Raw genomic sequence first — 24,389 nt, 5'->3', positions numbered from 1 at the left:
GATTTTTTCTGTGAACAGGCGCTCCACGTGCTTGCCTTCTCCATAGTAGGACAGGAGAAGTGCCTCTTTCTTGTTTCCGTCTCAACATGGCGACAACCTTCCACGCTGATACGCTAGACATGGGCTCCGACGACCCCGGCGCCGAGCTCCATGCGCTGGGTGTTGCTTCGTTCCCGTTCGGTATTTTCGATTCGACTGGGGCTTCAGGTTGGGCAGATCCCGGCCGAAGAGGGCATGATGCGAGATTTCTCTCCTCGTTCGAAAACACAGGCGACACTTGCCTCCCGCCCGAGCACGCCCAGGTGTCTTCCTCAGGCGCGCTCTACCAGGACGGCGGTTACAACTCATTTCTCCATTCCGTTCCGTCTTCGAACTACCCCCAGGCGTTTCATTCCGACGCATCTGCTTTCTCCGACACGGGGGGGAACAGCACGACAAACGCGGATTATGACGCGCCGGGCGCGCGACCTGAACAGACGGAAGAACGACACGGGGACAGCAGCGACATGTCTTCCACGCATCAGCCGTGCGGATCGAGCCACTACGCAGCAGCCCCGGAGAGTCCGCTCCAGCCCTCCTGGTTTCCAAACCAGATGATGAGTCCAGCTGACTCGTCTCACGCGTACGCGTACCACGAGGCGCCGTCCCACGGGGAAGCTACCAGTTTCTCTGATGCACCCGCAGGGAGAATGGCGAACGCTGGAGGCTGCGAGAGCCTGGGTGGCGCAGCGCCGACGTCTCAGGTCGATTCCGCAGCAGTTGGAGAACACTTTTCTTCTTACGCTGCGCCACACTACGCGCGGACGGCCGCGGCTCCCCGCCACCCGTTTGCCCAGGAAGGCTGCGGCCTGGAGGAGTCGAGTGCCTCGCCAGCCACTTGCGCGTCGGCGCCCTCTCATCTGGTGGAGGACAGAGACAGAGATGAGCAGAGCAAAGCTGCGACACAACAGACCAGCACGAAAAAGCGGAATCGAAGGCGAAAACGCGGAGGAGCCGATTCAGAGGAGGACGTTGATGGCGAGAAAACAAAAGCCGGTAGCCAAAGCGCGGATACGGGGAACGCGTGCAGCGAGAGTCTGGCATCAGCGCCGAACTCGGTCACCGCGGCAGCTGAGGAGATCTACTCCACATGTCAGCTGGCCGAGTCTCTGAAACGCAGGAGGATGTCACAGTCGCTGTCACCGTTGTGTCTCAGCGAAGATGCGGAGAGGGCGAAGGCAAGGGCCTCACCATATTCACTCGCTGAGAATGACGAGCAGGGTCCCACGTCTTTTTCGCCGTTTCCTGTGCCGCCTTCGTCCTGCATGCCGGTTCAAATGGAGCCGCAAGGCGAAAGACTGCAGAACGATGGGCCGCGAGATGGTCGGAGCATGAGCCTGGCGCCAGATACGGTGACACGGAGCTTCCCGCTGGCTGCCCTTCGCCTTGGAATGAACAGCCAGGAGAGCTTCGTGTCATCTTCGGGAGTTGAGTGCTGTTCAGACGGCTACACGCTATCGCGGAAGCCAACGGAAAGCACGACTCATCCGAGCTTTTCTTCCTCGTCTTCCCAGTCCTACAGTCCGCCTATCTCTTCAGGCCGCGGCAGTCCCCATCTGGAGCCCAAGCCAGCGCCCGCGATTTCGTCGGAGGAGGAACGCGAAAGGTCAGAAGACGAGAAAACTCTCTTCAGTTTTACGCTGCCCCCTCGAGAAGCAGAAGCGCATGGCCGAGAGCCAGACAGGGGTTTGTCGCCTCTGCCTCCATCTGCCCTAGCGCAGGCGAATGCCGGCGGAGTCGCTCCTCAGCAGGGCGGCGTAACGGGTGCACAGGACGCGGGACTGGACTGCAGTTCCCAGTCGCCCTCAAAACGATTGGTGAAGCGCCTCGACCCAGCAAGAGAAGACGAAAGCACGAAGAAGGTCGCGGCTCGGGCCAACCGCGCTCCCACGAAAAAGAAGGCGACCGCGAAAGGCGAGGAAGCGGACGGAAAGGGGCTCAACGAAGAGCCCGCGACTCCCGTGAAGCGCAAACGTGGCCCGCCGCAACCGGCGAAAATGTACTTTCACAAGAAGAAGGAGGCTTGGCGGGCCGAAGTGCTCATCGACGGCACAAAGAGGCAAAAGAGCTTTTCATGCAAAGTAAGTCCAAGCGACGTCGTTGCCAAACAGACTAGAAAGGCGCGGATGCAGCCAGAACCTTTGTGTGTGCTTTCAGGGCGCGTAGGCGCTGTTTCCGCGTGACTCTATGGCGACGGCCTGCTTCTCTTCCTGGACCCGAGTTCCGCCTGTGTGATCGCAAAACATCTGAAGAGGCCTGGAAGACGCAAAATCTGCTGAGAGTCCGGAATGCAGACTCTCACTGCTTGCTCCGCGTTGTGTGCCTGTTTCCCAGGTGTACGGCGAGCCGCGAGCGCGGCTGCTATGCGAGTGGGCGCGCCGCTTCGCCCGCGATTTCGGTCGCCTGCCGTCTGACCAGGATGTGGCCAACTACATGCCGTGCCTCGCCGACTGCCCACCGCCAGCTCCACGGGGCGCAGCTGCTGCCGGAGGCTCCAAGGGGCCAGACTCGGCGGTGGCGAACGGTGAGTTCGGAAGCGGCTCTCAGCATGCTTCTGCAGCGCCGTCCTACTCGCCCGTCTACGCGCCTGCTCACGGCGATGGAGTGCATCGCCTGGGTCCGTACGGCGCCGGTGAGTACTCTTCGTTCTCCCACGCGCACGGGCCAGCAGGGCAGGCGATCGGGGGGCAGCAGGCGGCCCCTAGCCAGGTCAGCGAGGAGGCTCACGCGCAGTTCTTTGGCGGCGGCAACGGAGGCCAGCCGCCATCGCAGACGAGCTACCCGTTTTACGTGGACAGCCAGGGCGGGCAGTCCGGTCCCGTCGTCCCCTGCGCCTCGCAGAACACGAGGTGGGAGGCAGAGACCCGCGACTGGGAGCACCTTCAGGGCGGCGCGCGGGGAGGCGAGGGCGCCCACAGCGACATGCAGACTTCGCGGTACATGCAGCCTCCGCACGGTTGGTTCGACTGTCATCAGCTGCCTTCGTATCCGCCGCAGTTCCGGCCGCAGCAGGCCCCCCAGCCCTACTACCCGACGCAACAGGGCGCTCCCGGCGACGGCCATGGCCACCCCTCTGCAGCTTCCGGGGAGTCAGCGGACTCCATGTCTGCTGCGGGTTGCGCGCCTAGCCAGCAGCTCGCCTGGGAAGAGGAGCGGCGACGCGCGAATAGCCACGGGGCTTTTCAGAGCTTTGCCAGCGCCCAGCCGTCTCGTGAGTTTGATCTGCAGGCGTCTGGCGCGCGTGGGCGAGAGGACGAGGCGCAGAGACGGTTTGGCTTTCGGGAGGAGGACCACGGACATGGAGCTGTAGGGTCCGTCAGAGAGAAACTGAGAGACGGGGGTGAGGACATCGCACCCTCTGCTGCTCATCACTTTTGCTTTCAGCCCCATCCGCCTGGCGGTTTCTACGCGCAGCGCGCAGCCGGCGCAGAGCGTGACAGCGAGAATGTGTGCAGAGAGGACACGGGGCAAATACACGAGATGAGATTTGATGCCTATCGACGTGGACCGCTTCCTCAAGAGGTGCTGGCAGGCGACACCTCCAGGGACGCGTTCGACAGATTTGCGCCTCCGCATCCGGCAGGAGTGTCCTCCGGGCCCTCGTTTGGCCCCAGTACTTCATCGACGCCTTCGCAGCACTCGACGCCCTCGCCGCTCCCGTCGTCTCTTCCTGCCGCAGGCCCCGCGCACCCAACCTTCTCGCATCAGTCTTCCGACGAGTCGCTGCGCTGCATGCCGCAGCACCCGTCGTTCTGCGAGGCGTCTCGGCCTGACTCGCCGCGCAGGACCTTTCAGCTGTCCTCGCCGCCTTCGCCCTTTTCTTCGTCGACGTGTGCGGGAACGAACGCCGGGTCCTTCCCGTCCTCCTCGGTCGCGGGCATGGGAACCGCACCCCCCGTAGCCCCGGCCCCCGCTGGCGAGCAGTCCTTCTGTGCCTTTCCTTCACCGTTCATCTCCGACGGACCTCTTCCCCCGTTCCCGCTCCCGTACGGCCTGGGCGAGGAGAATGTGTTTTCTGGGCATCCTTCTTCCTGTTTCGGAATGCCGGCGCAGTCTTCCCCGGCGCCTCAGCCACCTTCGTCTGCTTTGCCCTCCTTCGCCCCTCAAGGCTCTTCAGGGTCGTCGCTGCCATATGGCTACTCCAACCTTTCGGGGTCGTATGCGCCGGCGCCAGGGAGCCAGTTCCAGGCGACCGTCCCGGGGATGTACTGCCATCCATTTCTCTCGTCCGCTCAAGCCCCGTCGACAGTCTTCTCGCCGCCTCCAAATGCCCTCCCGTCGTACGCCGGCGACTCGTCCTTCCTCGCCTCGGTGCCCGCAGCCTGCGGCGAGGCCTCGTCGGCCTTCAATCCGCGCCCTCTCCTGGGCGCAGTGGAGCTTGCGGCCGACGTGGCTGCGGCCTCGCTGTCGACGTTGGAGAAGCGCGCCTTTGACCTCCTCTCTCAGACGCTGCAGGAGTTGAGGGCTGCGAGCGCGTCCTCCTTCCCAGCTTTCCCGCTGTCGGGGGCAGACAGCGGCCTGCGCGCGTCTTCGTTTCGCGTGCCGCTGCCCCTGCTCCACTCAACAAACACGCTTTTGAACCAGTTGGAAGACCCCTTCTCGGGGTTCTCTCTCGATCCCTGGGGGCGCCCGTTGCCGTCCGCGGTCCTGCCCGCGACCAGCGACTACCAGCGACATGCGGCGGCGGCGGCGCCTTCTCCGGTCTCCGCGTCGAGCGATGCGAACGCGGCCTCCGGCAGCGCGGGTCGGGCCACCTACTACGTGCTGGACAGCTCGCGGTCGGGCGGATGCTTCCAGACGGCGACGACCGATGAAGGTGCGGCTGGGCTTCACGCCAAGGGCCTCGGGGAGCTTCCGTCGGGGGGGTGTTCGCGAGAAGCCAGCGTGGTGGGGGGAGGCGAAGGCGACAGAAGTGAGCGCGATACGAACTCGTCGTCCCCTGCGCAAGAGCAAGAGTCCTTGCCACGGTGCCGCTCGGGTTCCTCGGGCGAGGGCGTCTTCAGCGTCGCGACGACTCAGGAGGGCGAGGAGGATAACCGGAAGAAGAGCGGCGTTTTCGAGGACGTCGAGGGGTTCAGCGCGTTCGTTCAAAAGAGAAGGGAAATGAATATCGCGGCTGGCGCGCGCTTCGATGAGCTTGACGGCCTCAAGACGCTCACCCGACCGCGTGGCGGACGAATGAAGAGATTCAACGTCGGGAAGAAACCATTCAGTGGAGTCCGAGGGATCTACTTCCAACAGGGAGCCTGGAAGGTATGCAGCCTGGGCCGAAACTCGTGAGCAAGCAGGCGCTCGACGGAAAACGGCGATATGCCTTCCTGTCGGGTGAAGGGGGTGGGGGGGGGAGTCCGCGCCGTGCAGACTGGTGTGTGACTGATTCCCTCGAGTGTCGAGGCAAATGACTGTCGGGCGGCGATGCATGCAGAGATTTTGAGTTACCCCGGTTTTTTCTCAGGTTCGGTACCGAGGCGATCAAGAGGAGGTCCTGAAGGTCTTCCCGTATACTCATGGAGTAAGTCGTGTTTTCCTTCTGCGTCTCGTCTCGGCTAGCAACGCATATAGCGGCAACAACCAGCCCCCATGTTGCGCTGCCGCGTGTCACGGATGAGTATCAATTCTGCTCAGTGAGCCGCCCACGCGCTTCAGGGAGCGTCCATACACCGCAGCATGCCACGCGCTCGGCTCCAATCGCTCGCTGTTTCCTTCGTTTCGGCGCTTCATTTCGCTGTGTTTCGGCTCGTGTGTCTTCAGGACTTGGAGAGCATGTGGACGCAGTTCGCTCTTGCGCGTCAGTTCCTCCGGCAGGTCATCGCGAAGGGTCGCCAGCTGCATGACAGCGACGGCGAGGGCCTGTCTGACGAAGACCCTGGTGAGCGCTGGACAGGATTCTTGGCAGGAAATTCACCAGAGGTGCCGTGTCGTTCGACGGCTGACCATATGTGTGTCAGAGATTGCATGTGCATGCGTAAATGAGGAGGGAAGTTGACGTTCAAGTACCCGACGATACAGACTGCAGAGCTCGCCCTGCCCGGCAACAATGAGGAATACAGCAGAACGTTGGGAAATCCATCCTCATGAAGTGTGACGGCAGGTAAATATAGTGGCTAGAGAACGAGAAGGCCTCCGGGTCGTGTAACGCGTAGCTGGGTGGTGTGTGGTTTTTTTTTTCGAAAACTAGAAGGGGTCTCATGGCGATTCGATTAAGCATGTTTTTCTTGCTGTCTCTGTACAGATGAAGGCCGATGGCAGCGTGGATACACCAGTCTTCCGTTTACAATTAAAACCAGATATCCCTGAATGTGAGGTGCTCTCTTCGTTCAGCCGGTTTCTTTTCGACGCATTCTCGTGTAGCCTAACAAGCCGCCGGCTCCCTTTACATTTTTTTTTTAGCTCAGCACGTAGACGGCTTCAGGTCGCGTTTCGTGTCTTTCGACGCCGCCTTTTTCGCTGTTTAAAAAACTCCACGCCAATTGAAGAACACTTTTTTTCGGGGAAAGGTTTTTTTAAAAGGGCGTATACGTGTAGATAGGCGCGCCCGGTAGGATTTCAACGCCTCGAAAAGGACCACGGAAGAAAACTGCGCTAAAATGGCTGTGCCAAGGTGGAGCACAGGGAGCGCTGTCCCTTTTTCCGTCATTTGCCCTTTTCTGCGGTTTTCACTCTTCTCGCAATCCCCAAGTTTCGAGCTCCTCATCTTGCTGTCTCTGGTGCTGTGGCTCCTTCTCTCTTCAGCGTGGCTGCATCGGCAGGGCCTGACGCAGGCGAGCTGCGTCACGCGGGGCCGCGCGCGACGCGGGGGCCCGGGGTCGTCTCGGTCTTCTTCGCTTTCCTCCTCTCAGGCGCGCTCGCGTCTGAGTTTGTATCGAGAGGCCTTTTCGTCGGAGGCAGCATCCGGGTACTCTCTGCGCGCGCGTCGCCACGAGGCGGGGGCTGTCTGCGTGGCGGGCGGCTTCAGCGACGCGGCGCACCACGTCGACGGCCACTCGCTCTCATCCTCAGAATGTGCGTCGTTTCCTTCGCGCGGCGCGTCGCATGCGGAGAGCGCTCTCTGGGGGGAGTCTTCCGGGCGAACGCATGGGCGTCGTAGCGCCGACGCTCCCGGCGACCCGTGCGTCTTCTTCACGGCTTCGCCTCGCTGCAGGCGCACGCAGAGTGCGAGCAGCGCCCGGCGGCTCGAAAGGGGGGCAGGTGAGAGTCAACGGCCGCTGACGGCTAAGGAGTTTTTCGGTTCGCTCTTCCGCCCTGCTCTCTTCGGCCCCAGCAGCGAGAGGTGGGGGGCGCGAACTGAGCAAGCACGCGCGGAGGCGGATGGACTGGCGCGGCAGCGCGCGGCGTGGAACGGGGCGGCCGAAGCTGGCGAGCTGCGCGACGGGCTCCGGCACCAGCGAGGCTGCCTGTCTGCTGCGCGGGGCCAGGCGGGAAGCGACGTGACGCTTAGCATCAGTGGCGGAGACGGTTCACGGGCGACGGGGAGCAGAGCGCCCATGGGCGAGGCGCGCGAGGAGGGCGGCGCTTGTGGCGAGTGCGTGCGGGAGACGGGCGAGGAGGTGGACGCTGGTGGCGCCTCAGGGGGCGGCGCACGTGGAGTCGTCGACCTGTACCCCTCGCCTGCAGCCTCGCTCGCCCCTTCGGCGTCTTGGGTCTTCGAGAAGACCTCCGCGGCGGAGGCGGAGACGGCAGCTCCGCGCGAAGGAGAGCCGTCGCCTGTGGCTGAAACTGCGGATGCCGCCGCGGCGCACGACTACCCGCCTGTGGAGTGCACTTTTTCCAGTGGCGTGGCGGGCTTGTCGCGCGAGAAGGAGTTTGAGGTGCTGACTTCGTACGCCTGGGACGTGCCGAGGCGGTACCTGGGCGGGGGCGCGAGGCCCGAGTGGGGGGCGCTGCCCAACCTTCCGCTGCTTCTGCATGACCGACACGAGCGCCTGCTGACGACCTCCTTCGGCTCGAGCGACTCGCCGCTCTCGGCCTTCTCCGCGGCTCTCAGGGCCCCAGGGCCCGGCGGCAGCGCAGGCGCGTCGGAAGCTCTCGCCTCTGGAGGCCTGGACGTTGGGCCGTGGATTCCGCTGTTCTAGGCCCCGCGGCCGATCTCTGTAAACAAGTCGAAACAAGCTGCAAACTGGGCGTCGAGGACGTCCTGCAGAGGCGTACCTGTTCATAGTTTTCAGAGCCTTCGCATGGCAGAGACTGGCGGCCTGCGCGCGAAGGCTGCGCCTCTGCGAGAAGAGTTTTGAGAGGAAAAATCGCGCGGGAACGCAGAAGCACCCGAGAGCGTAGACCCGCGGACTGTGCAGAACGATCTCTGGGTGGAGGCCGGATGCGCGGCATCCGAAACAGGTAGACGATCCGCAGGTCATCAAACAGGTTTTTTTCGTCCCTAAGCAGGAATCGTGTGTGAAGGCCAGCTGTTTGGGGTATGGACTCGGCGTGGCCAGCCAAAAGGGGGGCGGCAGGACGCCGAGTGAGTGCGCCTCCAGAGACTTGTGAAGGGGCGATGCGAAGGTGACGAGGCAGCGCAGCGGGAGCTTCCCTGTTCAGTCACAGGGACGAGCGCCGCCACGGGGGGGCAGGCCATGTAAAAGATTTGTTTACTTGCCGTGCCCGGCAAGGGTGGGTACACGGCCGCCGTGGGGTATAGTTGAGTGAAACAAGTGCGAGAGGTGCCTCGTATGCGTTGCGTTCGCGAAGGGAACGGGAGAAGTGCAGCCCGAGCGAATGCCATTTCGCGCGTGCTTCAGTAGGCCGTGTTCACTTCGTTTCGAATTTTTTCTGAAGGTTTCCGTCCTGTTCTGTCTCTCCGTGCAAGGGAATTCATTCGTTTGTCTAGATTTCCCTTCTCGCTTGCAGTCGCGAGAAGAGGCGTTCTAGCGCGTCCGCGCCCTTACATGCACCGTCGTATACGGACCTGAGTCGGTGTCTGCACATCTCTGGATTCGTTGTTGGCGTCGCCAGACATACTCTGAGCGGCGGGGATAAATCTTTCTGTCTTTTGAAGGAAGCTTCAGTGCAAATGCGCGGCTCCGGGAGGCCACGAGCTTCTGTCTCTGCTGCTCGCTCCCCCCGTGTCTTGACCGAATTCCTCGTTTATGTGCGAAACAAACTCGGTTGAAAATTCTGAAAAATTAGCTCAAGCGCAGCCAGCACCCACACTGCGTGCGAGAGCAGAGCTGTCCAACCATGTCGTGTGGCAGACCCGCGACGCTTCGGTCGCATTAGAGCTGCGATCACCTGTTCAGCCTAGTCCGCCTCACGGGAAACCTCGACAAAAACCTAGACAAAAAATATCGAGACACGCCGCAGAGGCTACTTCGCTTCACCTACATCTCTCTGCCTTGAAAGGCCTCACGGGCTGAGCTGAAAAAACAAAGCAATTTCAACCGTTGTTCACGCGTGGGGGCTGGTCACACGCCGCAAAAAGACGAGCTGACCTGCAGAGCAGCCGTGATTGCTGTCGAAGAACTTCCTTGCTCTTTCGCTGGAACGCGTTCTAGGCGTCTCCGCTCGCACGGAAAGTCACTCCGCGCGAGTCCGTTGGTCTGTGCGCACCCACTCCATTGGTAGGTGCCCCACAGGCGAAGTGTTTCGCACGTCTCGCAAGCGGCCGGCACGCTGGTCACCGCCACTGAGGCCCTGGCTCGAGTTGAGGAGCTTCAGCCGGCTGGCGGGTTTTCACGGGAGAGGCTGGAGCGCTCCACCGGCGAAGTCAGGAAACTAAAAGACACGCACGTGACAGGGGATGTACCCCCCCTATGAGCTGTCCGTCGAAGAAAGAAGCCTGTTTAGGCTGGAGGGCTTCACGACTCTCGTCACGGCGCGCGGGTTGTGTGGCACGTCGCGGTCGTCGCCTTCTGCTCCTGGCTCGCGTGGAGCTCCCTGCGCGGGCCCTCCCCCCTGCGGCTCCTTCAAAAAGTGAAAGACCGTCGTGTCGTCCTCGCGAAATCTGCGTTCGCCTCTGCGCTTCGCGTGCAGCAGCGCTCTCTCCCCAGTTTCCGCGCCAGCGCCCGCCGTGGGGGCACGGCCTGTCGTAGTCGCTCCCCCCCTCCCTGGTCTCCCGCCGGCGCGCGGCAGCTTCGTCGCTAGACGGCCCTTCATGGTTCGCCAGAACTCCTTCTCGTCTTGTGCGTCGCTTGGGGGAAGCAGATTAGCCCCGGAGGCCGCCGCCGCCGGGGAAGAAAGCAGTTTGATGGAAGCCGCTTCGGCGTCCCACATGGCGAGCGCGCAGGAGGCGCGGGCGGCCGCGGTCGGCGCGAGGAGCCTCTGCTGGAAGCGCTTCATCGCCTCCGCGAGGTGTGCGCGAGTGACTGTGGCACCCTGCTGCTCCATCAGCCAGAGGAAGTCGCTGAGACTCGGCTTGCGACATGCGACGCTCCCCATTTGGTCGCGCGCGCCAGCCGCGCCTGCAGCGGCGACGATCTCGCGGAGGCGCACCCCTGTCTCCGTCGCGGTCTCTGGTGTCGCCTGCGCCCGGCACGTCCGCTCCATTTGGGCGAGGACGGGTCGCCAGAACTGCGCGCAGTAGGCGAGTTTCCGCTCGGGCGTGACGAGCTGTCGCCACTCGAAGAAGGAGATGGGCAGAAGAGTCCAGCCGATTTCGCGAAGGAGCTTCTGCTTCAGCCGCGAGGAGGCCACGCGCATGCAGGTTTCGCGGTAAAAGTGCGAGGGTCCATCGACTTCGACAGCGAGGCGCTCGCCCAGCACGATGTCCAGGCAGAACGGGCCCAGCTGCACTTCGCTCCGGTGAAGCAACCCAACGCGCAGAAATGCCGCGGAGACGTCGCGATGCATCTTGGAGGACAGCGCGAAGCAGTCTGTCTGCGCGAGGTCGACTGCGCGCACCCGGGCGAGGAAGGCTTTCAGATCGAAGGGCAGCGCCTCGTACGTCTCAGGCCGCAGCAGTCGCATGTAGAGGTCGGCGATCTGCAGCCGCGTGACACAGCCCGCCTGCAAGTTCGTCTGCGCCCGGTACGCCACGCGCAGAAGCGACTCCACCAGCGAGGGCTGCGCACCGAGAAAGGACCCTGCGACAGAGGCCTCGCCGCGACCGACGAGGGCTGAGGGCGAACCTTCCGCCACGCCGCTGGCCTCTGTCGGCGCGGATTCGCACGCCCCTGATGATGCAGTCTCCCTCGATGCGAAGTCCTGAGGCGCGCTCGCAGCCGCGTTTTCGGCTGGCGCACCTGCGTTACGAGCGCGAGGCGCGAGTCGGCGCTGGCCTTCCTCTGCAGCTTCCTCTCGTTCCGCCGCTTCTAGCTCGCCCTCCTGTATCTCAGGTTCCTCGAGCTCCTCTCTGTCGCGTCTGGCGAGCGTCTGGCCGCCCTGCAGGGCGGCGAGGTCTGCGCGCCGCGAGTCAACAAGGAGGACCGCGTACAGCGCAGAGAGGGCCTCGGACGGGGACAGCAGATGCTGTTTTTCGAAGATATCTTTGAATAGGTCGGCGTAGAGCAGGGCGTCATCCAGGGCCAGTTTCGCGAAGGCATTGACCGCGCCGCAGAGGAAGCTGGGCGACAGGTCGTATCGCTTCTTGTGCAGGACTTTCGCGGCCTTCAGGAGGAAGGCCTTCTGGCGGTAGCCAAGCTTCTCCAGCGCAATGACGAGCGACGCGACCTCGCGCGCGTTGTACGAGGCCAGGTGGAGGCGGCAGACCTGCAGCGCCTGCCGGAAGAGTCCCGCGCAGTACAGCTGCAGGTTCGCGAAGCTGCTCAGCAGGTACACCAGCGCACTCGGCGGAAACTGCGCCAGGCGCGGTAGCGCCTCGCGCACAAGCAACTGCCGCACGCGCCCGTCGCGGATGCCCACCAAGTAGCAGCCCCGCGCGATCTGCGAGAGCGCAAAGGCGGAGAAGTTGCGCTCCAGACGCAGGATCGCCGACGCGAAGACCGCATTCAGAGACTGGTCACAGGTCACTGCATTCTGCGAACTCGCTGCCTTCCCCAGCGCCAGCAGCAGTGACGCAAAGACCTGACCGTTCAACGCGAACGACGCGCGAAGCGCCTCGTACTCCCGGCGCCACTTCGCGCTCATGTGCGGAGCCTTTTTCACCACAACCGCCGACCCGGACGCCGAGGCTGAGGCCGACGCCGAGGCCGTCGCGTCTGCGTTCTCGCTGGCGTCGCCAGGGAACTGCCGGTAAAGAAGCGCCTTGCGGACGCCGTCCTTGGCGAGGCGTGTGAGCACGAAGAAGAGCCGGGGGTCGTGGAGGCCGAGCCGCGCAAAGGCCGCCGAGAGCTGCTGAAGCGAAATGAGATCGAAGTGAAATTTGGAGCCGAATGCAAGGCCCGCCGTCCCCCGGAAAAGGACCTCGTCCGCCAGCGAGACGAGGAGGCCCTTGTGGCGCACGTCCTGCTTCGCGAAGGCTAGGGCGAGATTCGCGAGCTCCTTGTTCGAAAAATTCTGAATAGAGCGACGCGTCATCTCCGCGACCCGGTCAAACAGCTCGGGATTCTGCACAGACACCTTGCTGTACGCGTGCGCCACGTTGGAGAGATGCTGCGGATTGTAAAATCGGATGCTTGCCGAGATCTAAAAATCAGAGGTTAGCACACAGACACACGGCAACCGCGCGCTGAGACGCGCCTGCCCCTCGGTAGGCAACGGACGGATTAGAAAACGAGCAACGAATCAACCGCTCCACATACTCTCCCTCCCGCAAGACGCGTCTCACCGCAGCGAGTTCACGCCTGCCAGCGCCGCAGCTTCGCGGCTTCAGTCACGATTCCGCCCGAACCCCTAAATCCTTTCGCCTGAAGCGAGCACACCCCCCCCTCTGGATACGCATACGTTTTGGCGTTAGATGCCCCTCCGTTATTATATATATAAATATAGATATAAATAAATATGCATGTATGTGTCTTGACTGGCACACGAGCAATAAATATCGCTCTCAGCGCAACGCCCTTGACGCACAGTCTCCTCGGGAATCGGTCCTCGGAGTGAGGGAAGAGAGATGGCCGCTCGGTCAACTCGCCAACCGCGAGAGTCCCTCCCACATAGAGCCGCGCACTCCGCGCGTTCCTGACGAAGGCTGCAGACGCCCCGACAGTCGAGGTGCGGGTCTCTCTCTCTTTTTCTACCTCTTTCTGTCTCTTCGGGGTTCGGTGCTTACTTTGGGCGCTGCCTGATTGAACAGTTCGACGTCGAGGATTTCGAGTTTTCCGAAGGCGTTGAGGAAGTTGGAGAAGTCCTGCGGCCCGAACGCGTCGAGCGTCGCCTTGGCGCGGCTCGCGAGCGCTGTGAAACCTGGGAGGAAGCGCACGTCGGCGCGCGCGAGGGCGTTCGCAGTCAGCGCGAGGTCTTTCGGCTGCATGTCGGGCGCGAGCCGCGGCAGCCGCTGCGCAATCTGCTGAAAGAGGTGGTCGTGGCGCTGGTTGCAAAGGACGAATGCATTCAGCACCAGGCTTGCCGTCTTCCCGTTCAGCGTGTGCAGGCCATGCAGCGTCAGGTAGTCGCCCAGTCGCTTGAAGAGCGCCTCGAGGACGCCTGCGTCGCGCTGGGTCTGAAACAGAAAGTGAAAATCCGAGAGACACACCGCCACTTCCCGAATCTCGCGGCTCGTCGCCTCGCCCTGCGCGACCGCCGACCGAGGCCCAGAGGCGGAGACAGTGCCCGCCTGCAGCGAAGGCTCTCCTTCACCACCAGCCGAAGGCTCCGAGGCGGAGGCATCCGCGGCGCAGGGCGCGGCGGGGAGGTCGGGCGTTTTTCTCTTCTTCAGAGGCAAGTGCAAGTCTACGAACGCCTTGGATAGGTGCCGCAGAACGTCTGCAAGGAGCTCGCGCTGCGCAGGCGACACACAAAGCGCCTCGTAACTGGCGCCTCTGCGTCGGCGTCTCTGCGGCAGCGTCGCCGCCTTGAGCCCCTCGGGGCCGCCGTCGCCCGCCCCCCCCTGTGGCTGGTTGGCGGCGCCTGCGAAGTCGCCGCTAGCGGCAGAAACGGGAAGAGCCCGAAGATATCTGCGAGGACGCGCGCATCGCCTGCGTAGGCCCGGAGGGGCAAGTTCAGAAGCTGCTTCAGCAGCGCCGTCTGCAGCGCGTGGACGTCGCACGAAGCCGGCAGCGCGAAAACGAGGGTGCGGCCGATGGAGCGGATTTCAATGGGCAGCAGAGATGGACAGAGGCGAACGGTGCGCGCCACGAGGGCGTCGCAGTAGTCGCCGTCTCTCGGCACAGACGCAGGCAGAAAACGCAGGCTCCGGTGGAGAGACACCACCTCCGGCTTCGACAGCTGGCGGAGGGCCGACTCCCGCGGGAGCGTGATGCGCTGAGAGAAAAAAGGAAGCAGCCAGGACAGCACACGCTGGCCATCGAACCGCAACAAACAGGCAGAGGCGCCTGCAGACAAAGAGCCGTGAGAGAGACGAGTCAGGATGAGCAGCAGACAATAGAAACGAGAAAGTGGCCGCGCCGACACGAAGCAGACACGGGCGGCAGGGGGGAGGCAGAAGGCCGATCTTAAAGACGACAGCACATATAACAGAGATATGTTCGGAGATACCGTAAATCTATTCCACATAACTACCAGTGCGTCTCCATAATTGGGCAGCTGGTGTGTAGTATTCTTAGATAGGGTACTACACATCTTCATTCCAAGCGCAGGCGGCGGGGCTTCGTCAGGCAGAAGAGAGATTCAATTACAGATCTGAATGGAGCCGGCAGTTCGCCGGGTTCGAAAAGGTATTTCCTCTGAAGTCCTACCTTCTCGGAGTCTTCTGCAGACATAACAGGAGAAGAGGAATGATCTTTCTTTTCCTCCATGGGAATGACGACGACCTTCCTCCGAGGTCGCGCAGCTGCACTGTACATACGCCTCGCGTGCGCGGACTGTCCATGCCACTCTGCTGCAGCGCCGCTTCCTCCGTCTTCACAAGGCCTTTGCAGAGTCAAAAAGCTAGCCCCCTCTCCGCGCGCATACAAAAAGGCAAGACGTCGAGAAACGAAAGAAAGAGGCGACTGAGGCACCGAAAATGAACGGGGCAGGCCCGACGCCAATGCGGAGTGCTGAACCCGAGGAGACGGTGCAAGGGCAGACCCGCCTGTATCAGCGGACGGACGAAATCGATTTTTTGGAATGGAAGAAAAGGAACGCGACGAAGCAGCGACGAAAGAAGCAGGAAATGGACACGAACCGGACTCGCACACATACGGCTGACGACTAGGCTCAGTGGAAGAAGAGACGGTAGAGGAAGGAGGAAAACAGGGGAGACCAGAGGAATGGAGGCTCACGTCCGAAGACGTAAAACTCTTCATGCGAGTCCGTCTGCATGCCAGCGAGCGCGTCTCTCTAGCCAGCCGAGAGAGCAAGGCAGATGCCACTGGAGAAGATGAAGAAGGAGACGCTTCACCCGTCGCGAAAAGTGACGAGAGACGCGACACGGAAGAGAAACATTGGCATGCGTCAGAAGCAAGAGCTAGAGGATAACACAATGGAGAGAGCATCGCGAAGGAACCGCGAGCTGCAAAAGACGAAGGTTCAGCCCCTGGGCACGCCTGTGAAGCAGCAAGCTCCAGAGGCTCGACAAACAAAGAGACTGTCTGGGCCGACGCACAGCATCGGCCAGTCCGCTGAGGAAAAGCGCTGCCCCACGCAAAAGACGAAGTGCCTCGCAACGACACGCAGCGCAGCGCGCTGCAGTGCCTATAGCCGCATCGTTTCTGGCGCACGGCGAACAAAAGACGCAGAAAGGAAGCAGGCAGCGGCGACCGAGAAGTGAGCGAAGAACCATGCAGAGGACAAGAAGGAAGATAGCGAGAGGCACGAGAAAATCCCACCATGGTGGCGAAGCGGGTGTGCAGAAAAAGGAGAAATCCCCAAGCAACCCCTCGTCTCGCCTACCTACATGACTTCCCCACTTGCTATGTCAACCCATCGTCATATGTCAGATGTACGTACACCTCGAAGGCGCCGGTGTACATACACTACAAACACGTCGGGTGTATGTACACCTCAGCTTGGTCGATTGCCGACCGCTGGGTTCACGTCGGCACAGCCTCTCATCTCCCTTCCCTCTCGGCCTTCCCCTCTTCGTCTCCTTGCCTTTTCTTCTCGTCGCTAGTTTTCGTCTGTCTTATGAGCGAGCCTGCGTCGGCGAAAGAAGACGAATAGAAACGAAGCTGTCGAGCTGCGGTGAAATTTCCTCAGAGCCGCAGGCATGTGACGATGCTTTCCGCGCGCGTGTTTGTGGGGAGCTCAGAGGATAGAGTACAGAAGGAACGAATGGTGACAAAAAGCAATGAGAAGGGCGGCGATGTAGCGCAGAAAAATTCAGGACGGTTTGGAAATCCTCCGGTGCCAACAGTCTCCAAGGGACACGTTGGTTTTGCGTGGCGGGCACGCTTTTCTCCCGAACGGCTCAAGCCTTCATCGATGGGATTGAGTCTCTCCACACTGACTGGGTATCATTCCGTGCCCCATCAGAAAATACAGCTTTCTCTCTCCAGGCAAAGCGTCTTTTTATGCGATCATACCAGTGCGTGTACTGATATTTAGCATCCCGAGCCACAGACGCGAGTTTGCGGATGGGCGAGGACAGTGCCTTGTGTTGCATCTGCACAAAGCGCTTGTCGGGTGTCTCTCGCCTTCCGAGTCGTGTCTTTTTGGGGATTGTGAAAGGGCCGTCGCTGTTCCCTAACTACGGAGGAGCCCCCCCGTCTCATTCGCCAATTTTTTTCTGATTTCTAGTCCTCCGTGGAGAAATTTGGTGTGGCGGTCTTTACTCCCGCTTCCTCGGGCCTTAATTCTCGTCTCAGATGTGCATGTGACCCGACGCAGCACAAGCGCGAGGCAGATAGCAGGGTGCGGACTTGGAAGGCAGCTCACGAAGCCTCAGATTTGCCTTTTCACCATCTCGTGCAGGGGATAGGGGCTAGTCGCTTCCTCTTTCGGCGACAAGTCTTTCTTTGTTCTCTTTTTCTCGCTGTCTGCGGAAGATCCCTACCCTCGCCGTAGTGGATCAGCAAGTGGAAAGTGCTTTCCTGGGTGGAAACCCCAGCGAAGGGCTTTGTTTCTTTTGCATATTTCACGTGAAATATGTTTTTCCGCATTTGTCTTTTTTTTCGGTTTCATTCTGCGTGACCTGAGCGTGGGGACGAGGTGTATGTACGCCTCCGCAGGCACCGTAGATGCTTCGCCCGGCGGCGTGTTCACGCACACTCTTCTGCGCTTTCGTATTTCCCAACTTACTTTCATCGTTTATCTCTTTTGCTTTTCTCTTTAAAGTTGCTTCGCCATGTCATCCCCGGCCTCTGCTTCATCTTCGGTGGGAGAGGCTTCCGCCTCTTCGGCCTCGTCCTCAGCTCGGCGGGCCTCAGCCACTCAAGTTCCCTGGGTTGAGAAATAGTACGTTTTCTTTCTTTCTGAGACGATGAATTCCCTTCCACTTCGCTGCAGACGCGTCTCTTTCTCGGTTCGAGGCGTGTGTAATAGTAGGAATTGCGGTCTCCTGGGGGTTCATGTGAAACACCGTGCTCGATTCCACGCAGGGTTCCTCACCGCGCCAGAACAAAGTTATTGTGCGTATCCCTCGAGGTGTCTCTTGTGTCGTGTATGTTTTCACGTCTGCTTTTTACTCAAAGATCGAGCCGCTGCCTCCATTTAAATCTGCTGCAGTCTGCGCATCCCGACTGGATCCCGGCGCAGGCTTCTTTTCGCCTGCAGCTCTCAAAGCAAGTCGCGAGAGAGTGTCTCAGCTCCAGTCTAGATTTGCCTTCACTCCTTTTCACACACTGTACATGGGACGTGTTCGCTCTCTTGCTATCGTCTCTGGTGTTTTAGGGATGTTTTTCGCTCCCTGTTGGCTCCTGAATAATCTATCGCGTGAAACTCTCTCCTTGCTGTCTTTCCTGAGTTCCGCGTCTCGGAGCGTTTTTCCTCCGCTTCTTTTCTTGTCTACTTACTCTCTTGTCGTTGCCTCTTTCCTTGGGTCTCGTTTTTTTCCCTCTGCGCGAGTGACCTGTCCTCGTCTTCTCTCGAGACGTGCTCCATTTTCAAGCTCGATGCCTCGTCTTGTCTTTTGACGCTCGCTTTTTCCATTTTTCTGCCTCTCTGTCTTCTCTAAACATCTCGGCTCTCGTTATTCACTTTTTTCGGGTTTCTTCTCTTCTCCGTTCTTCCATCTGTTCTGACTGCATTGTCTGTACTTTCTCTTCCTTCCGTTGTCACTCTCGTTCTCGCATCGCCGAATCGTCTTTTCCTCCTGCATGCGTCCTCGTCACGTGTGCGGATCATTTTTTGTGGCAACCTACTCGTTTGTTCAATTTTGTTCTCTTATATCTTCTCTTTTTTATGTTTTCCAGTCGCCCGCGTCGCGTAGAGGACATGGCGCACCAGGAGGAGCCCAAGAAAATGCTGAGGCGTATCTTGGAGACCGGCAACGTGAGCCCTCCGCATGCGACAGATAAACAGATCGTTCTCTCAATCAAGGAGGCGAGGAGATCTGGAGAGGGAGTGGAAAACCAAAAATCGCAAGCGCCTCTGCAGCATCCATCATCTCTCTGTCGTGCAGAAGAGCTGCTTTCTCACGTCTCATGGAGCGCAAAGAGATGCGCTGATATACATGCATTCGTTTACCTGCATATAGCTGTATGTGTAGATCTACATATGTATTTATAATATATATGCCTCTATGTATATTTTAGCCCAGTACGCGGTGGTGTACATGACCACAGACGTCTACGTATTTCTGTGTTCACGCACTTATCTCTTCCGCGATATTTATAAAAGGCTTCCTCACCGTTCTGGCGGTGTGTGACTTATTTGTTTCCTCTCCTTCCGCGGTTTTCGAGTGTCTCCGAAGCACCTCTTCTGCGCCTTTTTCGATTTTCCTGGTCGCAGTGTTCAGAGGGTTCCCCGCCCTTTCGCTTTCTCTCTCTTTCGCCTTTGTCTTCTCTCAATCTTCCTTAGAGTTGCCTCTGTGTTTTCTCTTTCAGATGCCGCATCTTCTTTTCTACGGCCCGCCAGGCACGGGGAAGACCTCCGCAGCGTTGGCGCTCGTGCGGGAGTTGTTTGGGTAAGCGAAAACGCCTTTTCGTGTTTTCTTCAGTCGCCGTTTCGTTCTGCACTTTAATCCTCACGTCCCGCATTTTTCTTTTGCGTTTTCCCTCAGCTTCGGCGCTGCGTCGCCCTGGAGGCGCTCGCAGCTGTGCCGCCTTTCCAGTGGCCTCTTTCGTCGTGTGCATACAGTTTCTTCGCATCCTATCATGTCTCCCTGTTTACTCCGCGCCTCGTCTGTCTCTCGCATCGCCTTTTTGTGACCCTCTCTGTAAATTTGTTCACCTGCGCTGCCGGTTTGTTGCTTCTCGATCGCGTCCTGCAGGCGCGAGGAGGCGAAGAATCGCCTGCTGGAACTTAACGCCTCAGACGACAGAGGTAAGCGGACAGCGAGGGCGGGTAGGACATGCAGCCTTTTACGTAAGATTCTAGCTCAAAAAAAAGAGGGGCGCCGCGAGCTCGTAGATGCCTCCGGCGAGGAGAGCGACAGTAAGAGAGCAACGTGGAATGGCCCTGGAGGGAGAAATCTGAGCCTCTGAAAAAAGGAAGTTGAGAAAAGAGGGAGATTCGAAGAAACAAAAAGGTTGAACCCCAAGGAGAGAGAGAGAGAGGTTCAGCGAAGCGGGGAAGTACAGAAAGAGTGAGGAGCGAATGGCGACCGCGGTGGTGACCAAGTCGGATGGGGGGAAGAGTTACGGACCAAAAGGAAAGAAGAAAAAGAAAAGGCACGCATACCTGGAAGAGAGAGAAGGAATCAGAGGCTGGGATTTGCCGCGAATCCATTTCTGTTTTTTTGATTTGATGCCTTTGCAGGCATCAAGGTCGTCCGCGAGAAGATCAAACAGTACACAAAAACAAACATCTCCAAGGGGAAGGTCAACCCGGAAACGGGCAGGTCAGAGAACGCTTTGAGTTCGTTCAGCTATTTGCTTTAGTGAATCCGCAGCTGAGTCCTTTTTCACCGAACTATTTTCGCATGCAAACTACAAAAGTTCTGAGTAAAAAAAGTCGTTCTGTTGCATGGGGTGCTCGCGCGTGTGCGCTTGGGCTTCGCTTTTCTCCTCCGTCTCAACGGGTTTTTTTTTGAGGGTTTGTTTTGTTCTGTGCAGGGAGATGCCCCCCTGGAAAGTCGTCATTCTTGACGAAGCAGACATGATGACTCAAGACGCTCAGTCCGCGCTCAGACGCATCATGGAGGCCTTCTCGCGGACGACGCGGTTCATCATCATTTGCAACTACGTTCACAAGTACGTCTCTCGCAAAATCTGCAGCAGAGAAGTCTACACTTGGAAAGTATATTGGGATGTGTGTCTATCTCTGTAGCAGACTGCGTCGTGCAGCCCTGTCTGCTGTGAGTGCCTAGGGTGTTTGAGAAGCTTTCGCTCTTTTGGATGGGATTACCTCTAACTCCGCATAAGATGCTAAAAAGTATCTTTGGCCGTTGTTCTCTTTGATATACGGAGGAGCGTGAGGTCTCAGCGCGGCCAGCTTCCTTGGCGACGTGGCTCCGCTCGGCGCCTGCACCTTCTGCCTGTTTTCTGCTTTTAGTGGTTTTTGCTTTCTTTTTCAGAATTATCGACCCTATTTTCTCGCGTTGCTCCCCACACCGTTTCGAGCCTGTAAGTCCCTCCCGTGGGCCGCTCGATTTTTCAGAAAGCGCAGCGGCAAAGGCGAACGGCGAACCGCCTTGCTTTACTGCGTATGTACCGGTTCTGCCCTTCTTTGATGCATCCTGTTTTCTTCAAACGTGGCTGCGTATTCTCGCCCGTGTGGAGCGCTGCTTCTTACGCCGATCTTCTCTCTCCCGTTTTTCCCTCTCCCTTTTCTCCGTGTGCCACGTCTTCTCCCGTAACGGCGCTCTCCCTCGTGTTTTTTGTCCGTTTGCAGGTCGCCCGGCCAGCTCAAGAAGTCCGTGTGAGGCACATTTGCGAAAGCGAAGGCATTCGCGTGACGCCCCAAGCGGTCGATGCGCTGCTGCGGATTTCGCAAGGCGACCTCAGGCGCGCGGTGACTCTTCTTCAGGTAAGGTTTCCTTTTCTTTCTCCGCGGGAACGTGCTGCGACGCGAACGAGTTTGTTCTTTTCATCTCGTTTGGCCGGGGGCGCCTTCCGTGCCTCGCGCGAGTGCCTGAGGAGAGGTCCGTGGTTGTCTTGGTCTTTTCAGTTGCGTTCCTGCGGTATTTTAGCAAACTTCTCTCTCCCCAGACCAAGCCAGGCTGTGTGTGCGTCGATCGCGGCAGTTCATTTCGCGACTTTCCCTCGAGCCGCGCCTGTTCTAAAGCCCGTCAGGCCTGAAAGCGCTGCCGTCGCGCACTGCAGTCTTTGGTTGTTTACCAGTGGCTGCGCACCTCCAGGGGAAGCAGCTCGGTTCGACCGCACTCCGCATTCGTGGATCTCGTGCTGTGGCGGCGTTCAGCGGTCAGGTTTTCGTCGCTCGCACCCGATTTGTTTTTCGTTTTCTGTTTTCAGTCAGCGGCAAGCATCTACGACGAAGAGCTGAGCGAAGAGGCCATTCTCGAAGTCGCGGGGGTGAGCATGCAAAGATGCCGTGTCGTCTGCCTCCTGGCAGAACGGAAGTGCTTGGCAGTGGAATCCAGACAGTCGGGATCTGTGTGACTCGCGTACACCACCGCTAGGCTGCATAAGACAGCAAAATGTGCTTGACTGCAGTATCTAACGCTACAAAGATTATTTCACATCGGTTCTTTCTTTCCCGCGATGGTTAGTTTGGGTTGCAGACCGTCCAGGGAAGGCAGATTCACGTTGTGTCAGCCTCAGTTGCCCGCGACGTGGTGCAGCCGCAGCGCGAACGCAAATGAGTTTTCTGTTCAGCGCATAAAGAGCCTCGTGTGCATGTGTCTCTCTCAGCAACCTCCCGCGCGCGTCATCACAGACCTCCTTCGGGCCTGTGCGGTCTCTCCTGACGAGGTACGGGGGACAAATGTCTCTCTCGCGTCGCGTCTCGTGTTTCTTCTGCCTCTCGTCCCTGATTTACTTTGTCTGCGTGCTTGTGTGTCTCTCTGTCTGTCTGTGTGTTTTTCTGAGGCGAGCACGTGCGGGCCGCGTGCGCTGGCCTCTCTCTGGCTCCCCTGATGGCCATGAAACGATAGTTGTGAACACTGCATGCGGTTGTTTGGAGGCCCCTCCACTGGAGCCAATGGGCGTATTTCCTGTCACATCTCTGCCATCCGCGCTGCATGTATTGCTTTCCAAGCTGCGCTAGTTTCGGTCCGGTGCCTCAACACGCGCGAGGCTCCAGCTTTTCGGCGCTGCCTCGCGATGGCTTGAGCAGGTCTGCGTGCGCGCAGCCCACTCGCTCAGTGGCTTGTCTTCTTGCCTTCCTGTCCGTAGCAATTCTTCTGGTAAGGTTGCGAGTTCGGTTTCAACTGTGGGCGATTTGCAGGCGAGCGCAGAGGTCGAGAACGTTATCAGTCAGGGCTGGGACGTCTGTCTCATTCTGCAGGAGGTGCGGACCCCATCGAAGAAAAGAGATCCAAGCAAGCCTTTGTCGATACGTGTGTCTCTCTGTATTAGTCTCAACACCGCTTTCCAAGCGTATATAATTTTCATCAAATATCTATATATATGTATATATATTAGTATGAATGAATTCGACTCTCCCTGTTCTGTGCCCTGGGGAGGCCTCGCTGCGCATGGGACTCTTCTCTTGTGGCTTTTGTGAGGTGCAGCTGCGTGTAAAACCTTCCGTGCAATTTCAAGCTTTCTCTTCGTGGGAGTACAGTCCTCGTGTTCAGGCGGTCAGGCATTTCTTCGGTGTCTCCACATGGTCGTCTTTTGTCGAGTGGAGCGTGGTTTCCCCTTTTTTCGTGTGTTGCTGTTTCCTCGCTCTCTCTGCAGCATCTCCACGTCTTTCTCTTATCTACAGCTGCGTTTCTTTGCTGCCGTTTCTGCCTCTTTGGCGATGAGACGGTCTTCTCCGTTCTTTGGAGCGTCCTCGCGTGTTTCTGCCTAAAATGTTTTTCTCAGATGATTCGCCAAGTCGTTCTGTCCCCGCAGCTCAAGGACCTGCAGAAGGCCCGCGTGGTGAACGACATTGCCCAGAAGGAATTCGCAGTTTTCCAGGGTAGGCCCTCTTGCGTTCCTTCACCGTCTTCCCGTTCGCTGCGTTTTCGGCGTGGAAAAGGGATTCAACGCAAACCTGAGTGTCTCAAACTGCGTCGCCGCGGCTCGAGACCTGCTCTGCCTCTCCCTTGGTTGAATTCTACTGTGTCTGTCTGTTTTGCTTGCTTCGCGTCTTTTAGGTGGCGGTCTGTCTGCGCGTCCCAGCGGGAACGTCTCCTTCTACGACTTCGAATATCCCGATTTTTGGGGGTCTTTGAACTCTGTGTTCGCAGGTGCATGTATTTAGATCTGCAACTTGCTGTGTGTGTATGAATCCGCATTCGAGGTATTTGCGTAGCGGGGGCGTTGCTTTGATTTCTCTTTTCTCGCGAGTGAAATAAAGGCATCAGACCCTCCTGTCGGTTTTCTTTCCCGTTTTCAGGCGCGAGTCCGTACTTGCAGCTGCTGTCGCTCTCTCTGAGGATACACGACTGCCTCGCGGCGGCGTGAGTGGGAACGCCTGAGAGCATGAGCTGCACGGGGAGATCGCGACGAAGTTGAGAGTTCGCAACGCTGAAGAAGGAGGAAGGCGTGCCGCATCAATACGAGCACATAAAGCCGAGCTTCCGCGGATGTCCAAAGAAGGCAGCTACGCGATGCGGCAGAAGAAACTGAGAAGGGCGGCTGCGAAAACTAGAATGAAGAAGGAGCGGAGACCAGGGCCGCCAAGTCGGAAACTGAAAAGCGCTCTCCACACGGAGAAACGAGGATGCTTATGTCTCTGAGAAGTGCAGAGGAACATGAGAGGCTCGTTGCAACGGCGAGAGGAAGGGATGTTGTGAGGAAATCTACCTAGGTTTTGGTGGCTTTGTAGGCGAAGAGATGAGGCGAGCGGTCCTTGGGAAACTTTAAAAGGAAGATTACGGAAACCAATGAAGCTCTCAGGCGGAAGAGGCACCTCCATTGTGCAGGCTGCTGGCCAAGATGCAAGGGCGGAGTGGGACCGCCAAATATGTCGGCTTCCTGTGTTTAATTTTTCTTTCCTCCGGAACGTGGATGACGCTGTGCGGGGTGTATGTACCTGTTGTCTCTGGGGTGTTTCGAGGCTTTTGTCATTTTTGCTTATTTACGCGTGTCCGCTGTCTACTGAATTTCATGCGCTGCGTAAGAGGATTGAGTTCTGTCCTCTTTTCGAGTTTCCTCGCGGTGCACAGACTGCTGGGTTTTCTGATTTGCACTTACCGGGGTCACCTTGAGCATCCTGTCTTGTCGGTTTTCAAGTAGTTTCGAAACGACTTTCCGTTTCCGGCCTTC

General features: G+C 59.0%; 3 protein-coding genes across 3 annotated transcripts; 2 read left to right on the top strand and 1 right to left on the bottom strand.

The window, feature by feature from the left end:
• Positions 1-86: 86 nt before the first annotated feature.
• On the top strand, positions 87-8,111 carry BESB_036290 (uncharacterized protein; the record flags this gene model as incomplete). Its single annotated transcript, XM_029362215.1, has 5 exons — positions 87-2,120; positions 2,374-5,292; positions 5,495-5,551; positions 5,791-5,908; positions 6,772-8,111. 5 exons carry the CDS (start codon positions 87-89, stop codon positions 8,109-8,111), a joined length of 6,468 nt encoding a protein of 2,155 aa, XP_029221180.1.
• A 1,672-nt stretch (positions 8,112-9,783) lies between these two features.
• On the bottom strand, positions 9,784-14,831 carry BESB_036280 (RAP domain-containing protein; the record flags this gene model as incomplete). The annotated part of the gene is made up of 4 exons (XM_029362214.1): positions 9,784-12,555; positions 13,139-13,982; positions 14,075-14,289; positions 14,724-14,831. The coding sequence occupies 4 exons, from the start codon at positions 14,829-14,831 to the stop codon at positions 9,784-9,786; spliced, it is 3,939 nt and encodes a 1,312-aa protein (XP_029221179.1).
• A 2,423-nt stretch (positions 14,832-17,254) lies between these two features.
• On the top strand, positions 17,255-23,585 carry BESB_036270 (putative replication factor C subunit 2; the record flags this gene model as incomplete). The annotated part of the gene is made up of 13 exons (XM_029362213.1): positions 17,255-17,364; positions 18,321-18,399; positions 18,954-19,033; positions 19,340-19,392; positions 19,828-19,909; positions 20,124-20,261; positions 20,585-20,633; positions 20,902-21,036; positions 21,483-21,542; positions 21,882-21,941; positions 22,417-22,479; positions 23,001-23,097; positions 23,518-23,585. 13 exons carry the CDS (start codon positions 17,255-17,257, stop codon positions 23,583-23,585), a joined length of 1,074 nt encoding a protein of 357 aa, XP_029221178.1.
• Between the last annotated feature and the right edge of the window lie 804 nt (positions 23,586-24,389).

Source organism: Besnoitia besnoiti, chromosome II, assembly GCF_002563875.1.
Source record: "Besnoitia besnoiti strain Bb-Ger1 chromosome II, whole genome shotgun sequence".
Taxonomy (NCBI): Eukaryota; Apicomplexa; class Conoidasida; order Eucoccidiorida; family Sarcocystidae; genus Besnoitia; species Besnoitia besnoiti.
This window is presented reverse-complemented; position numbering and strand designations above follow the sequence as displayed.